This window comes from Elephantulus edwardii, unplaced genomic scaffold (genome assembly GCF_000299155.1).
Source record: "Elephantulus edwardii isolate Elephantulus edwardi_28Jun2011 unplaced genomic scaffold, EleEdw1.0 scaffold00014, whole genome shotgun sequence".
NCBI classification, from domain to species: domain Eukaryota; kingdom Metazoa; phylum Chordata; class Mammalia; order Macroscelidea; family Macroscelididae; genus Elephantulus; species Elephantulus edwardii.
In genome coordinates this window covers 26,814,188-26,830,048 of record NW_006399764.1, presented here as the reverse complement: position 1 = coordinate 26,830,048, position 15,861 = coordinate 26,814,188, and the positions used below count along the sequence as shown (strand labels likewise).

At 38.1% G+C, this 15,861-nt stretch overlaps 1 protein-coding gene and 1 pseudogene across 1 annotated transcript in view; both read left to right on the top strand.

Annotated features, from left to right (window-relative positions):
• The window catches only part of JAK2 (Janus kinase 2), a 58,942-nt gene extending 52,046 nt beyond the window's left edge, over positions 1–6,896 (top strand). The window contains exons 18-23 of the mRNA XM_006881313.1: positions 906–1,095; positions 1,869–1,993; positions 3,030–3,202; positions 4,895–5,012; positions 6,310–6,423; positions 6,635–6,896. Of these exons, the coding sequence (XP_006881375.1) occupies positions 906–1,095; positions 1,869–1,993; positions 3,030–3,202; positions 4,895–5,012; positions 6,310–6,423; positions 6,635–6,742 (828 nt within the window). The 3' untranslated portion in view covers positions 6,743–6,896. The remainder of the gene's footprint in view (positions 1–905; positions 1,096–1,868; positions 1,994–3,029; positions 3,203–4,894; positions 5,013–6,309; positions 6,424–6,634) is intronic.
• Positions 6,897–14,698: 7,802 nt separating this feature from the next.
• On the top strand, positions 14,699–14,983 carry LOC102858281 (annotated as a pseudogene).
• The last annotated feature ends 878 nt before the right edge of the window (positions 14,984–15,861 follow it).

Genomic DNA, 15,861 nt, shown 5'->3' with positions numbered 1-15,861 from the left:
TATAGCCTCTCTTCCTAGTTACCCCCTTAACCCTATATGTCTGTCTTGTTTTATAACAGTGGTGTTATGCAGTATTTGTCCGTTTGTGACTGAGATATTTCATTCAGCATAATGTCCTCCAGGGTGACCGTGTTGGGTAATGTTTTATGAGTTCCTTGTTTTTCAGTGCTGCACAGCATTCCATTGTATGAATATAACATAATTTTTCAATCCATTGTTGATGAGCACTTGGATTTCTTCCCTCTCTTTGCTGTTGTGAATAGAAAGCACCCCCCCCCCATAGTCGTCACACCATTTTACAATCTCACTAGCAATTAATAAGGGTTCCAGTCTCTTCACAACCTCACCAGCATTTGTTGTTTGCTGCTCTGTTGAACTTTGCTATTGTTGCTGGGATAGGAATATACTGGTCTTCAGGAATTGGGAGAGGTCCTTGACAACATACTTTTCCAATGCAGTATGTCTCCTGATGTACTGACTGCTGGTTTCAAAGGTGTTGATTGTGGATCCAAGTAAGATGAAATAGTTGACAACATCATTCTTTTCTCCATCTATCATGGTATTGCCTACTGGTCCAGTTGTGAGGATTTTTGTCTTCTTAATGTTGAGATTTAATCCATACTGAAGGTTGTCATCTTCTGGAGCAAGTACTTACATTATTTTAAGTAAGCACTGGTGGCCTAGTGTTAAGGAGTTAAGGTGCTAACCCAAGGGCTCCTGGTTCAAATCCACCAGCTGTTCTGCCGGAGAAAGACGGGCAGTCGCCTCCTGCAGTTTACAGCCTCAAAACCCACTGCAGAGTCAGCTATGAGTAGTTTCCACTTGACAACATGTAATAACAGTTAAGTCTTAAATGCGAAGAATGCATTCCTCTCATGAGTGCTCTTTTTGGAAACACTGCCTAGGGTAATTTTGGGAGTGTGGAGATGTGCCGCTATGACCCTCTGCAGGACAACACCGGGGAGGTGGTGGCGGTCAAGAAGCTGCAGCACAGCACTGAGGAGCACCTGCGAGACTTTGAGAGGGAGATCGAGATCCTGAAATCCCTGCAGCACGACAACATTGTCAAGTACAAGGGCGTGTGCTACAGTGCTGGTACGTTGTCTACTGGATCTTTGTTTGAATGTAAGACCTTTGGCGTCCTGGGAAGTAGAAGTGTAACCTCTAGTTATGTGGACTAATGGAGAGCCAGGTACACTCCGTGAATGGCGGCTTGCTGGGCAGTGGTGGGCTGTGACTCTGTGGAGTCATTGGCTACATGATAAGTCTTCCTTACTGATAATGGTGTGAGTGTACCAATTAGTGTAAAACCAAGAGAATATAATTTTTAAAGAAAGAAAGTTTTCCATATATTTTTCTAAAAATATTAGTCTTCAAACAGAGCTTTTGAGGCACTATAAAATGAAGGGAATGGATAATTTTTTTGTCATTGGTATACTTTGGATAGCTAAAGACTCTACGGTGAGCCCTGGTGGCACAGTGGTCAAAGCACTCAGCTACTGACAAGAAAGTAGACAGTTTGAATTCACCAGCTGCTCCGAGGGAGACAGAGGTGGCAGTCTGTGTCTGTAAAGATGACAGCCTGGGACATTTTTCAGGCAGTTCAGTTCTGTCCTCGAGGATTGCAGTGAGTCAGAATCTGTGTCACAGAAGTGGGTTTTCTATAGTCTACCGAAAATTCAAAATAAATCTAATTTTACAGCTTCATTTCAAACATTTATAAAAAAAAGCCTGTGTTCTTAATTACTGCCAAGTTTTGTCAACTTAGACTCAAATTTCATATATCTTTATTTAAATATGATTGTTTTCTAATGTCTCATCAGTAAGACATGGCAAAATAAAGCATGTTTCTATTCATCTGTTAAAAGGCCGGAGGAACCTAAGATTAATTATGGAATATTTACCATATGGAAGTTTGCGAGACTATCTTCAAAAACATAAGGATCGGATCGATCATAAAAAACTTCTGCAGTACACGTCTCAGATATGCAAGGTACCTGACATCTGGTTTGTTGTAGACGGAGTGAACATACTGAAATAATTGTTAAGAAATCCTCTGCAGTTTTTCTTAAACAAAAAAGGGGTGTGTATAGGCGGAAGAAGGAGCTCTGGTGGCAGAGTGCTTTGAGCTAGCTGGACGATCAGTGCTCTGAGTAAGGGCGTTTTAGTGGCCCACTGGTAAAGAGTTGCACTGCTAACCCAGAGGTACTTGGTTCAAATCCATCGGCTGCTTCATGGGATAAAGATGGGCAGTCTCTTTCCGTGTTGATGTCCTGCCTTTGAAAACTCCACTGGAGAGCTCCGTTCCTTCTCCACAGTATTTAACAACAACGACAAAAGCTGTCCTGTAGGAGAATGATGGACAGTCTGCTCCTGTGAAAATGTACAGCCTTAGCTCAGAGTGAAGGCTGCGTAGTGGAGTGGACTTGGGGAGGGGGGGTATTGCATAACATGAAAGAGGAGAAGAGTGAATCGGGGGAGGGGGTAGGCAGGGAGAAAAGTGCAACAATGAATGACTGGGAATCCTAAGTCTCTGTAAACTTTCATTACAATTAATTTTTTTAAAAAGGAAACATCAGCAGATTAAATTAGTCCTCAACTTTGAAAAACAATATGAAATCCATAGCAAATGGATAAATTAAAAACCTTTATGTTAAAAAAAAAATGTACAGCTAGGTCATTCTGCGTGATGGTCGAATTGGTGTCAGCAGTTTCTTTGGGGGGATGGTGGTAAGAGGGAGCCCTGGTGGCACAGTGGTTGAGTCCCTGGCTCCTAACTCAAAGGTCAGTTGTTTGAACCACCAGCCTCTCTGTGGGAGAAAGGTGCGACAATCTACTTTTGCAGACTTGATTATCAATCAAAGCTTACAGCCTTGGAGACCCTATGGTGCACTTCTACTCTGTCCTACAAGATTGCTGTGAATCATAAGTGGTGATGTTATTAGGTTTGCCTTCTGACTTTTAGAAGGGTAAGATCCCAGAAATCCTATCTGTTTATAAACTAGCTAAAAGAAAAACTTTATCCGCAGGGTATGGAATATCTTGGTACAAAAAGGTATATACACAGGGATCTGGCAACAAGAAATATATTGGTGGAAAATGAGAACAGAGTGAAAATTGGGGATTTTGGGCTGACCAAAGTTTTGCCACAAGATAAAGAATATTACAAAGTGAAAGAACCTGGAGAAAGTCCCATATTCTGGTGAGTATTATTTTGGTTCAAACAAGGGAAATTATGGAGAACAATGTTAAGCTTTGCTTCTACTGTATTGGTCAATATAATACTGTAATCACTATATGGTTACAATATGGTATTATCATATGCTTATGATAACTTATTATAAATGCATTATAGTAGTCCTCATAATGACCCTAGGAAGTAATTGAATAAACAGTATTCTGTTCATTATCTCCATTTGAGCAGGAGGGGGTTGAGGCACAGAGAAGTTAAATGGCTTGCCTAAGGGCACGGTCAGTGAGAGCACTGGGGTTCGGGCCCAGAGAGTCGCCTCTGAGTTTCTGCTTTGAAGTTTTCTTAATCATGATGACACTTTAGTTTGACATTAGCAAAATATTTTATATGTTACAACAGTTTGAAACTAAAGTTAGTTTTAGTCTTCAATCAGAACTGTAAATTCATTGTAAGGCCTATATAAATCTACTTTTTAATCATTCCTTTGAGCTTTATTTCTTTTACGGTATATTTTGTTTCGTGGGTATGACTTGGTGAAATTATATGTAAATGTTTGGATTTTTACTACATTCCAAATAAATGATACTTCTAGTTTGTTCATGTATTGAAGTAGTACTACTAACATTATGTTGTTTGAATTAGATGTTAATATTAAGGAACGGATTTTATTTAAATGTATTTTATACCTATTTTGGATGTTTGATTTGAAAATAAGAATATTAGTATTTAAAAATACCTTCAGGTTTACAAAGATCTTCCAGATGTCTCTATCAACAATCTTTAAGTCACTTAACTTGACACTGCTCTGGTGGTCCAGTCCACAGGGGGTTGTGCTGCTAATCCAAAGGCCATGCCCCTCTGGCAGTTCAAATCCACCAGCAGCTCCTTCAGATGAGGCACAGTCTCCTCCCATGCAGTTTACAGCTTCAGAAACCCAGTGGAGGGCCAGCTATAAGTAGGCTCTGACTTGATGGCAGTGAGATGATTATGGGCCAGAGTTATTGTACCTGTAATTTATCTGTAAATTTTACAACATATTGCAGCTCTTGCAGATTTTTAGTGTGAAATGAACAATGATTCATAAAACAAGTGACCTGTTTCCACAGTGAATAACTATGGAATTGTGAATGTGTTTTTTAAATTTTTTTTAAATTTTGATTATTTTTGTGTGTGTACCGTCAAATCGGATCTGACTGGTACAGGAGGAGATTGTCCCTCCTTCTCCAGCAGAGCATGTGGTGGATTCAAACTATGCGCCTCTGGGATTGCAGTGCAGTTTCTTGCCACTAGGCCACCAGAGCTCCCTTGAATGTGTTTCTAAGAAGAGGCTTTATCTTTCAGAAGTGCACCATAAAGTTACTGTTATTGAAATGCGGCCATGTCTGAGATTGACTTGCCGTGAATGCAGTGAGTTAGGGGCTGGGGAGTAAGATATGAAACAGGAGGGGCAATGAATTTCCCTGGATGATTGGTCCCTGGTTGTTCGTTGTTTTCTAATCCTATAATTCAGAAAACCCTCCTGAAATCTACATTTCCAGACACCAGCCAAGGTCGCTGTCGCAAACAGACTTTTCTGATGGCAAGTTTGCCATGTTAACTCTTTCCTGCACACGTTGTTTTCTTAATCTGATTAATTGCAGGTAAAAAACAAGAGCTGGCACATCAAGCACCTCTCTTTAAAATGCCTTGCGTATGTTACAGGTATGCTCCAGAATCACTGACAGAGAGCAAGTTTTCTGTGGCCTCAGATGTTTGGAGCTTTGGAGTGGTTCTGTATGAGCTTTTCACATACATCGAGAAGAGTAAAAGTCCACCTGCGGTCAGTGTTTTTATTTGCTTTCCCTTTTGACATGAGAAAAGCTTTTTGAGCAAAGACTAATGATAAGCCTAAATTTACTGTCCTGTAGTCAATTCTGACCCACCGTAACAAAATTCAAGGTGGTGAGTCTTAATGGGAGGAGACTGCCTGTCTTTCTCCCTCCAAGCCTTTGGTAAGTTTGAACCGCTCTCAGTTGGCAGCCCAGTACCTGCGATGCCCCCTGGTGGTATACTGTTACATGTGCTGTGAACCTAAAGGTTCAACCAGCCTTTCTGTGGGAGAGAAGTGCGCAGTCTCCTCCCTTAAAGAGTTGTTATTTTGTTGTTAAATGCCCTCACGGTGCTTTGAGTCTGTACCTTGCACGATCCTTTTTCTGTCGTCTCTGCTTTCCACGGTACCTGCACCATCAAAAATCTAACGGAGGGCCACCTTGAGTTGGAGTCGACTTGATTCCAGTTCGGATTTGTTTTGATTTCATACTGGCCTAGACCTCATTTTAGAGCATCTGATTCCTCTGATCCAAGCCATGGCATTTTCATTACTTACATGCATGTGAAAGTTGAACAATGAATATTAGAAAGACTGAAGAAGAATTGATACCTTTGAATTGTGGTGTTGGAAGATAGTACTGCATATCCCACACACAGCCAAAAGAATAAATAGACATGTGGTGGACAAATTGTAGCCAGAATGTGCCTTAGAGGCAAGGACAGTGAAGCTTCTTCTCACGGACTGAGGGCATGTGTCCCATACAGAAGTTTCTGTGAAGCATAGTCTTTGATCTTCTGCAGTAAGTGCTTCGCGTCCTCTTCCTTGTCTTCGAACAAGGCTGTGTCTTTTGTAGATCTTCTTCCAATTTGGTGTCACAATCTATATGAGCTCTATGTTTAAAATAGACTTAATTTTTTTGTTGTAAATATTGCCCTGGATGTTAGGATTTGGGCTCTTTTGACATATGAAAGTTTCTCTTTATTGCATTTGTGCCTGTTCACAGTGAATATTCTCTTTATTATATTCAACTTTTATTTTAACTAAAAGTAATATATGTTGAAACAACAAGAGCCAAATTAAATACATTTATGTTGTGGGGTTTTTTTTTTTTTGTTTTTAGAGAATTGGTAGTCTATTCTTTATGAAGCTGGAATTATATAGATCCTACATTGTCTATTTTGAAATGTTCCAAAACCTGAGCAAGAACTTACACAAAATATTTCCCATTTATTGGAAGGCATTAGAAACAATTACAAGTTAAATTAAATGTTCAAGGAAAGCCGCTTAAAGTGTGTTTGTGTTTCAGGAATTTATGCGTATGATTGGCAATGACAAGCAAGGACAGATGATCGTGTTCCACTTAATTGAACTCTTGAAGAATAATGGAAGATTACCAAGGCCAGAGGGATGCCCAGATGAGGTTAACACAAATATTTATATCCACGATAATAATAATGCATTTTCTTTTTCTTTTTTGCCCAGAGATTTCACGTTACTTTATAAGATTCAGGGTGTAGCCATTGTGCATGCTTTGTATAGAAAATTGAGGGGGTGTCCTCAGTTACTGCCTTCCACCAATTAGAATGGCCCTTCGTGTCCATTGTAACTTTGACTTACTCTCCTCATTGTAGATTTACATGATCATGACAGAATGCTGGAACAACAATGTGAATCAGCGCCCTTCCTTCAGAGACCTGGCTCTTCGAGTGGATCGAATAAGGGACAACATGGCTGGATGAACAAAGTGAACTTTATTCTACTTTAGACCAAAGTAGACCCACAGAACAAAGTTTTCATTTCACATTGCTGTGGACTGTGACTTCATAGATCATGACGCTAGCCAGCAAAGATGTGAAAATAGCTCCCTAAAACTTACGAAGTTGAATGTGTTTTATCCACAGGGACACCAGTAAAGGACATGGACACTTAAGGGGAATTTTGTACAAAGTTTCATGAACCTAATGAGTAACTTAGCATCGCCTTTCTTTGGCAAAAGAAAGAATTGTAGACGTGGCCGCGTCAGAGACGCACAGGATGCCTGCCCATGTGCAGTTTCCATCGTAGTGTCAGTGTGTGTAACACTTGGGCGTCTTGCAGAATGTCGTCTACAAGGGCTGATGTCCATCAAGAATATTTTCTTCACTTACCTGGTAGAGGAAATGCCTCCATCACAAAGGTGGTTTCCCAGGGTGAGGCTTATCCATTGCACTCCGGATGTGCTGACCTCTGTGATTTCCCCAAATGTGGGAAACTCTACAGCATAATTTGTGGTAGTGGAGGACTATGTGCAGAAGAAAAAAAAAAGACTATTTTCTACATTGTTCAGTTTATCTATAGCAGCTTCAGATGAGTTAAGATATTGAGATAACTGGGTAAGCACTTGTGTGTCCTTCATCTGCACCACTGGCCAGCAGTAGATGCAAGGGTATGCTTTCAACCTGTTCCATGTAGTGTAAATATTTTTCAAAGCAAAGGGAACAAATTTGTAGTGTGTTTATGTAGGAAATTTCCATGACTTGAAAGAATACATTTTGAAATGGAATAGGCTTACAAAGATACAACACAATCTATTTTCTTATTTGTTTGCCATGTCTTTGTGGTGAATGTGTTTTTAAGAAGTGACTATCTCCTAATTTTTTAAAAGACAACATGAATAGTTTCCTTTGAAAATTTTTAAACCAAGGAAGCCAGGAACATTGTGATCCTTTGGTCTATTTGTCATCATTAAGATTTTTCAATCTCAAGGACTGAGATGGTCATTTGTTAAATTTAAGCATAAGTCATAAAATAGATTGCTTTTTAAAATGTATAATCTCATTAAGATGCATAGTTGATAAAGAATTTCAATAATTAAGCAGAATTTTTTTCTAAAGACTACGGAAGTTTCAAAAGTCTCTGTTGCAGTCTTTGAAAAACTTTCTTTTTGTATGAGATCCTTTTTGAGAGTAAACTGGTGAAAAGGTATAATTACTAATTTATTCTTTCACAAGAATACCAGTTTAAAAAGTCATGATGTATATCTTGGGGGAAATGCCAACATTTGTATTTTAAATTAAGTATAACGGGTTGTTTTTTGTTACTATGTATTTTAATGCTACTCCATTTTAGACATCAAACCTAAAATGTTTGTGTTATTTATACAAAGTTTAACACAGTTGGTATTTTGGTTAAAAAAGAAAATAGTTTCTTACTTCATTTTGGTGGTATATGCTTTTTCTTTTTAGTCCATATTTAAGAGTTCAAATTATTTTGCTATTTTTTTTTAGTTTGTTTTAAAATGCAAGTTATAGAAGGAAAAAATGCCTTGCTCAAAAAGTTTGACATTTGGTTGATGGGAGAGTAAAGAAAAACGTGATTTTAAAATTCCTTATCTTTAAAGCCTTTTAGGAGCTGCTGAATGTAGAAATCATCTAACGTCACAGTGCATTGAATCTAAAAATAGATTTCTAGTAGATATTTTGAGGAAGGTTGAATATAACTTTAATTTGTATTCTTTCTGGATGAATATATATGATCTAGTTAAGAGATCTTCAGTTATGCTACATTTCAAATTTTCCTATCAGTTTCTGCTTCTTAGGTGTGTTCACTCAAGTTAAAAGTAACATATGTTTAATTTCAGATATTTTTTACTAAAACTTAAATATTTAAAAGTAAATTCTTAAAAGTTTATAATGTTTGTTTTTAAAGATGAGGACATTAACTAGAGTCTTAAATTTTTAAAATATTTTCTTTTAAATGAATCCTACGTAAGTTATTTTTCATTTTCTTGAAGTAGGATGACTACCTCATGTAAAATTCCAAGTTTTTAAGAGAAGAATTCTTTTTATATTGAGGGTTTGTAATATTTTAATTTTTTAACTGATTATGCATAGAAAGAACTTAAACGTGCACTCAATTAATTGCTTTTCCATAAGAATAAGGTAAGTATAATCATACAGTTAATGCACGTATATTTTCTCAAGGTAATATTTTTCTGAAATTAGGATAAATGTTTTATTATTTTATAATTCTGTAAATATTCCAGTATATTATAATACACACTCTTTATATAAATTATTGACTGCTTCCTTGGATACTTGCTTTGGGAAACAGTTACTTTTTGCTTTGTCTGTCCTACGAGTAGCACTATGATTTGCTATGGGAGAATGCTTCCTTATAATAACTCAGACTTTTTGTTTAAATTTTTTTATCACAACTCTAACTTCAGATATTTAAATTTTATTATGCAGTAAACGTTATTGTTGTGTGTGCCATCAAGTCACTTGTGACTTATAACGACCTTATGCACAGTAGTTCTAAACGCTTACCAGGAGAGTCATTCATTCTCCATATGGTTGCATTGTTGTTGTTGTTGTGGTTGTTATGTACCGTTGAGTCACTTGTGACTCATAGTGACTCTTATGTTCAACAGCCCTGAAACCTGCTCTATCCTGTGCCAACTTTATTGTCTCCAACACACCCACCCTCATTACCCCAATCACTGAATTAATCCATCTCATCGATGATGTCCCTCTCTTTCTCCATCCCTCCACCCTTCCAAGAATGATGTCCCTCTTCAAGGACCTGCCCCTCCTTGCAGCATGCCCAAATTATGTCAGATGAAGCTTCAGAATCCTTGCCTCCAAGGAGCAGGCTGGCTTCACCCTGTCGAGGATGAACCTTTTTGTTCTCCTGGCAGTCCATGGTATATTCAAACTCTTCTTCGCACCACAGCTCAAAGGTATCAATTCTCTTTCGGTTGCATTATATGCCCTATTTATTAAGACTATGTTAATTTCTTCATTGTGCCATTAGCATCTTCCTAAAAACGGAAACATTGATATAATAAATACACAGAAGTTAGGTGTTTTGTATTGTCACTCAATTAAGGAAGTGGGGCATACACACTGATATTGAATCTACACATAATACCTTCTCAAATGGTCATTCCACTTTCTGATTTTAAAGAAATGCTTCTTAAGGTCACTGCAAACTATTATGTCTTATTTTGAATATAATTGTTATCAACTTGAGTTCTAATAATTAGAAAAAAGGTTTTCTAATTTTTTCAGTGTAGTTTACTAAGTCTTTTAATTTTTTGTATTAGAATAAATAATCTGTAAGTGTAACATCAGTAGTGTTAGCCAAACAAAATATTGTTGTTGTTGTTGTTGTTGTTGTTGTTGCTAGGTGCTGTTGAGTCAGCTACAACTCACCTTTGAACCTTGCTCTGTCCTATGCCATTTTCACCATCTCTGGCAAACTTGAGCCCATTGTCTGGTGGCTTAGTGGTAATCGGTCACGCTGCCAACCCAAAGGCAGGTGGTTTGAATCTGCTCCATGGGAGAAAGATGGGCAGTCTCCTCCCATGCAATTTACTGTTATGAAAACCTGCTGGAGGGTCAAATATGAGTCATTTACAACTTAACAGTACATAACGACAACAACAACAGTGTAACAAAAGACTAGTCTGTATAAATTTTATTTTATTTAAGAAAATATTCTACATATGAGTATCAGAAAATTTCCTTGTTTTTACCCTAGAATTTCAAGATAACAAGCTACTGTTTCTTGATAGCAATAGAGGCATTAAAGATGTTTCTAAATGGCAGTAAGAGAGGAAAATTTAAAAGCCGATTTTCACTTTAATAAAATTCATATAATATGGACAATTAATTAAGCTTTTCACTTCTTAATCTGATCTCAGCAAAGTGCACATAATATACTCAGATGTTAAAGAGTTGATTAGTGTTAACTGCCCAAATTCCATCCACACACACTCTTCTTCAAACATTTATTTTTTTGCCTAGCACAATAAAATTTTATTAGAAAACTTATTCCTGCAACAGTTTTGTCAATAAAATACTTTGAAGTACAGTTTTAGGTATTTTCAGTTATGTGGTTATTACTATAAAAATCAACTAGTCATGCCTTAACAAAACAGTTGTAATCATTGTTCCCTATGGAATTGAAAATCTGCTTGCAGATAGAGATGGACATGTAAAGTCACAAAGTGTGAGAGGTCTGTATGGGCTGCAGTGTTCTGTTTCGTCATTGTTCTAGGAGCTTTATGCTTGCCAAAAATAGGGGGAGCTTCACGATTTCAGCTCCAGAGTTTTAAAAAGTAAGTGGTCTAAAATTGAGAACTTTCAAGGCCAGACATTTCTTTACTTCAATTCTACATTTGCAGTCTAGATGACTCATCTCTAGAGGAGATAACCCTCTGCACTCAGTCCTTCAGTCTATCACAGGTTTCTTTCCAGTGTTAAGTTCTAGAGTGCTTTAATTCAAATGCTGTGTGCATTCAGTTATGAATGACCTCAGAAATGTTTGGTTCATCACTGTCTTTAATTATTCATCTATTTATAGCTACTTAGCGAAAACAACCCTGCAATCAGAATAGCAGAGTCAAACCCCCTGCATCAACCATAGAGCTCTTTCTCCATCCCAGAGTTAATTAAAAACATATCATTGCATATGTATGAGCTTTGCAAAGAAGCCAGTGTAAAATTAACAACAACAACACCCCCACAATGACTTATCATTGCAGACATTCACTCATCACACGGGGTTTCATTGAAGAGGAAACATTTGCCATTCTTGCCCTATACCAATTCAAGACCAGTTTTCTAACCACTGGCAGGTGCTTTTGTCATTCAAACCCACCAAAGATAACAGAAAACACATTAGTTATTTTAACAGAGAATGTAATATAAGACATTTATTAGACTTGTATTTTAAAAATTCCTCAAACCAAGTCAGAACTAACTAGTATCAGGCTGGTGGACTTTCAGAGGGTGTAAAATATATGGGAGGAGATTGTCCATCTTTCTCCCTTGGAGTGGTGGTGGATTTGAACTGCTTCATTTTGGGTTGGCAGCACAACTCCTTACTCAGTAGGCCACCAGAGCTTCCTTGTATTAGATTTGACTTGTTGTGTGCCATTAAGTAAAAACTGATTCATAGCTGACCAACTTGGGGGTTTTCAGAGATTGCCCATCTTTCTCCCACAGAGCAGCTGGTAGATTTGAAATACCTTCCAAGCCAAAGGTGGGTGACTTTAATCTGTGGCCCTCAGGCCTGGTTTTAATTGTTTTTGGTCAAACATTCTTCTAGGTTGGATAGCCCTGGTCTGTCCACTTGCTGTACAGAGGTAACTGTGACACTGTGTCAAATGCAATAATGGTCACCCATGGAGGACAGTGTTTGGTGGAGCTCTCTGATTAAAACAAGCTTGGAAGCAAGAGTGGCATCCACTTCTGGAATAGCTTGCCTCCAGAAACACTATGAATCTAGAGAAAGGATGAAAATTATACAAGTATTCAGGTTTTTGTTCATAGGGTTGCTGCCAACAACCTTTAGGTTGACAGTGCAACTCCTTGCCCACCAGGCTATCAAAGCTCCCTTGTGTAAAAAGATCTGAAAAGGAGAAGAAAAAAAAAATAGGACACTGAGATAACACAGATGCTAAAGGAGATGAAACTTTAGGAAACAGTTACAATGCCTGGAGGAAAGAACCAATACTTAATGACTTACAAACTTACTACAAAAATACAGTAGTTAAACAGTATGGTACTGGGTTTAAGGATAGACATATAGGCCAAAGGAGCAGAATTGAGAGTCCAGAAATTAATGCATACATCTGTGGCCAATGGATTTTTGCTAAGGATGCCACATTCACTCAATGGGGAAGTCAGTTCTTCAACAAACGGTGTTAGAACAGTTGCATATCTATAAATACAGAAGAATAGAGTTGGGCTCATATTTCACAAGTTACAAACTTTAACATTAGATTGATTAGCCTAACTCTACAAGGTAAAACCATAAAATTCTTGAAAGTTTGGGCAGTGGACTCTTAAATATTACACAAAAGGCAATAAAAGGAAAAGAGTAATTGAACTTTAGTAAAATTAAAAATGTACATCAAATGACATTACCAAGGAAGGTAATAGGATGAAAAATATTACACCAAAGGCAATAAAAAGAGAAATTGAACTTTAGCAAAATTAAAAATGTTTGTACATCAAATGACATGCTCAAGGAAGTGAGAAGAACCTACAAAATAGGATGGAATATTTAGAACCCATGTGTCTCCTAAGGGCTGAATATCCAAAATGTCTTTTAAAAATATAATTCAATCAATTAATGACTACAAAAGTTGGTAGAAGTCTTCTAGTTCCTCTTCTTTGGCTCTAGTTGTTATGCATATATTTGAATGCTAGGAGTATTCACTTGTATGCATATGGATATTGTCACTCACAACATTGTATTTCAGGATGGATCTATAAATTTTTTAACTATGAAAGCAACCCCACCTTCCCCTACCTTTTCTTCTCCAAGCTCAATATATCAAGAAAACAAAGATTCGCACCACTGGTTTGATTGGCAGCATCATGATGGATGTTGATGGGACCGAGATTGTTAACAGTTTTAGTTTGCTTGGCTCCACAATCAACATTCTTGGTATCAGCAGCCAGGAAATAAAAAGACGGATTGCATTGGGAAAGTCTGCTGTCAGGGACATCTCCAGAATATTGAAGAACAACGACGTCAGTTTGGAGAGTAAGGTGCACTCGATCCAGGCCATGGTCTTTGGAATTTCTTGCTATGCATCAGAAAGCTGGAGAGATTAGGGATGATAGAAAGGAATTGATGCCTTTGAGCTGTGGTGCCGGAGAAGAGTATTGAATATACCATGGACTGCTAGGAGAGCAAAAAGGTTCGACCTGGAGAGGGTTAAATCAGGCTGCTCCTTGGAGGCAAGGATTCTGAAGCTCCATCTGACCTACTTTGGACATTTTGCAGGGAGAGACCTTGGAGAGGGACATCATGCTTTGGAGGGTGGAGGGACAGCGCAGTAGGGGAAGACACTAGATGAGATGGATTGACTCAGTGACTGGAGCAATAGGGGCAGGTGTGTCAGGGATGATAAAGTTGGCTCAGGATAGAGCAGCGTTTAGAGCTGTTTGTTGAACATGGGAATCACTATGAGTTGCAGATGACTTGACAGCACATAACCACCACAGTAATAAATAATACTAAAAAGGCAACCCAATTTAAACATAAAGCACTTGAAGAGACATTACTCCAGAGATACACAAATGACCAATGAGCACATGAAAAAAATCCTCAACATCATTAGTCATTAAGGAAGTTCTAATAAAAACCACAATGAGTAATATTTTACACCCACTAGGGTAACTATTATTATATAAACAAAAATAGTATGCTGGTAAGAATGTGGAGATATTGGAACCCCTGCCCACTGCTGGTAGGAGTAGAAAATAGTAAAACCACTGTGGAAAAACTCAGCACTTCCTCAAAAGGTTAAACATAGAATTCTTTTGTGGCAGTCACTCCACTCATAGGTATATCCCAAAACAGTTAAAAGCAGACTTGCCAGTGGCCACTGGAACATTATTCACAGTAGCCCAAAAGGTAGAAAACCACCCAAGCATCCATCAGCAGTAGATGAATGGACCAGCAAAATGTGGTCCCTAAGAGCTCTGGTGGCCATGAAGCGGAGTGTGTCAAGACAGGAAATTCTCTCATAACATAGATGAGCCTTGAGGAAAAATCTTATAGAACGTTAATACAAAATTATTTCTATTGCATGACATCACTTATAGCTAAAATAGGCATAGGCGAATGCAGAAATGAAAGTAGTAATGGCTATCAGAGGCCAAGAATGAGGGTGAGGTGGCAGCAAAAGCGAGATGACAAAGGGAACGTCATCATTTGGAAAGCATTGCAATAAGATGCACATGCTGTGCCGCCGCTGTGGCTCCAAGGCCTACCACCTCCAGAAGTGCAAGTGTGGCTACCCTGCCAAGCGCAAGAGAAAGTATAACTGGAGTGCCAAGGCTAAAAGGCGAAATACCACTGGTACTGGTCATATGAGGCACCTAAAGATCATTTACCGCAGATTCAGGCATGGATTCCGTGAAGGAACAACACTGAAACCCAAACGGGCAGCTGTTGCAGCATCCAGTTCATCTTAAGAATTCCACTGTTTAGTTATGCAATAAATGTTCTGGTATAATAATAAAAAAAAAGAATGAGGGTGAATACACACCCATGTTTTCCGTGGCTTTGTTCGCAATAGCAAGGATTTGCAAACAACCTAAGTGCCCATCAACAAACAATGGCTAGAGAAGCTGTGGTATATTCACACAATGGAATACTTCACTGCATTGATAAACAAGGAACTCATGCAATATTATTCAAAATGGATGACCCTGGAGGACATTATGCTGAGTGAAATATCTCAGTCACAAAAAGACAAATACTGCATAGTGCCACTGTTGTAAAACAGGACTGACATCAGGGTTGGGGGTAAGACAGAAAAACTGGATAAATTATACTGCATTGAAACAGATGAGTGAGAGAACAGTTTAAAATTGATATATGATAGGATATTATGGTTATCATAAGAGTCCAGAATTAAGGTTGCATAGTGGAGCGTACACACGGGGCGGGGGGGGGCGGGGGGGAATTATATACGAATGAATTTTACTTTTCAAAGAAAGGAGTGAATGGGGTGGGGGAGGGATGGGCAGGGAGAAAAAGGCAACAATGAATGAATGGAAATCCGAAATCTCTGTAAATGTTCATTAAAATTAATTTAAAAAGTGTAAAAAAAGAATGAGGGTGGCGAGAGGAATGGGGAGTTCTTGCTTAAATAAGTACTGCATGTTTGACATTAAAAGTTGTTGGAAATAACTGATGATTTATTCTAGTGGCAAGTAAGTTCTACCACAATAAATCTTAAAAGTAAACATTAAGCCAGAAAGTAAATTAACTATAAGCTGATACACAAATAACATAGAAAATGTTTATCCAATTGCCATCAAGTTGATTCCGGTTCATGATACGATGG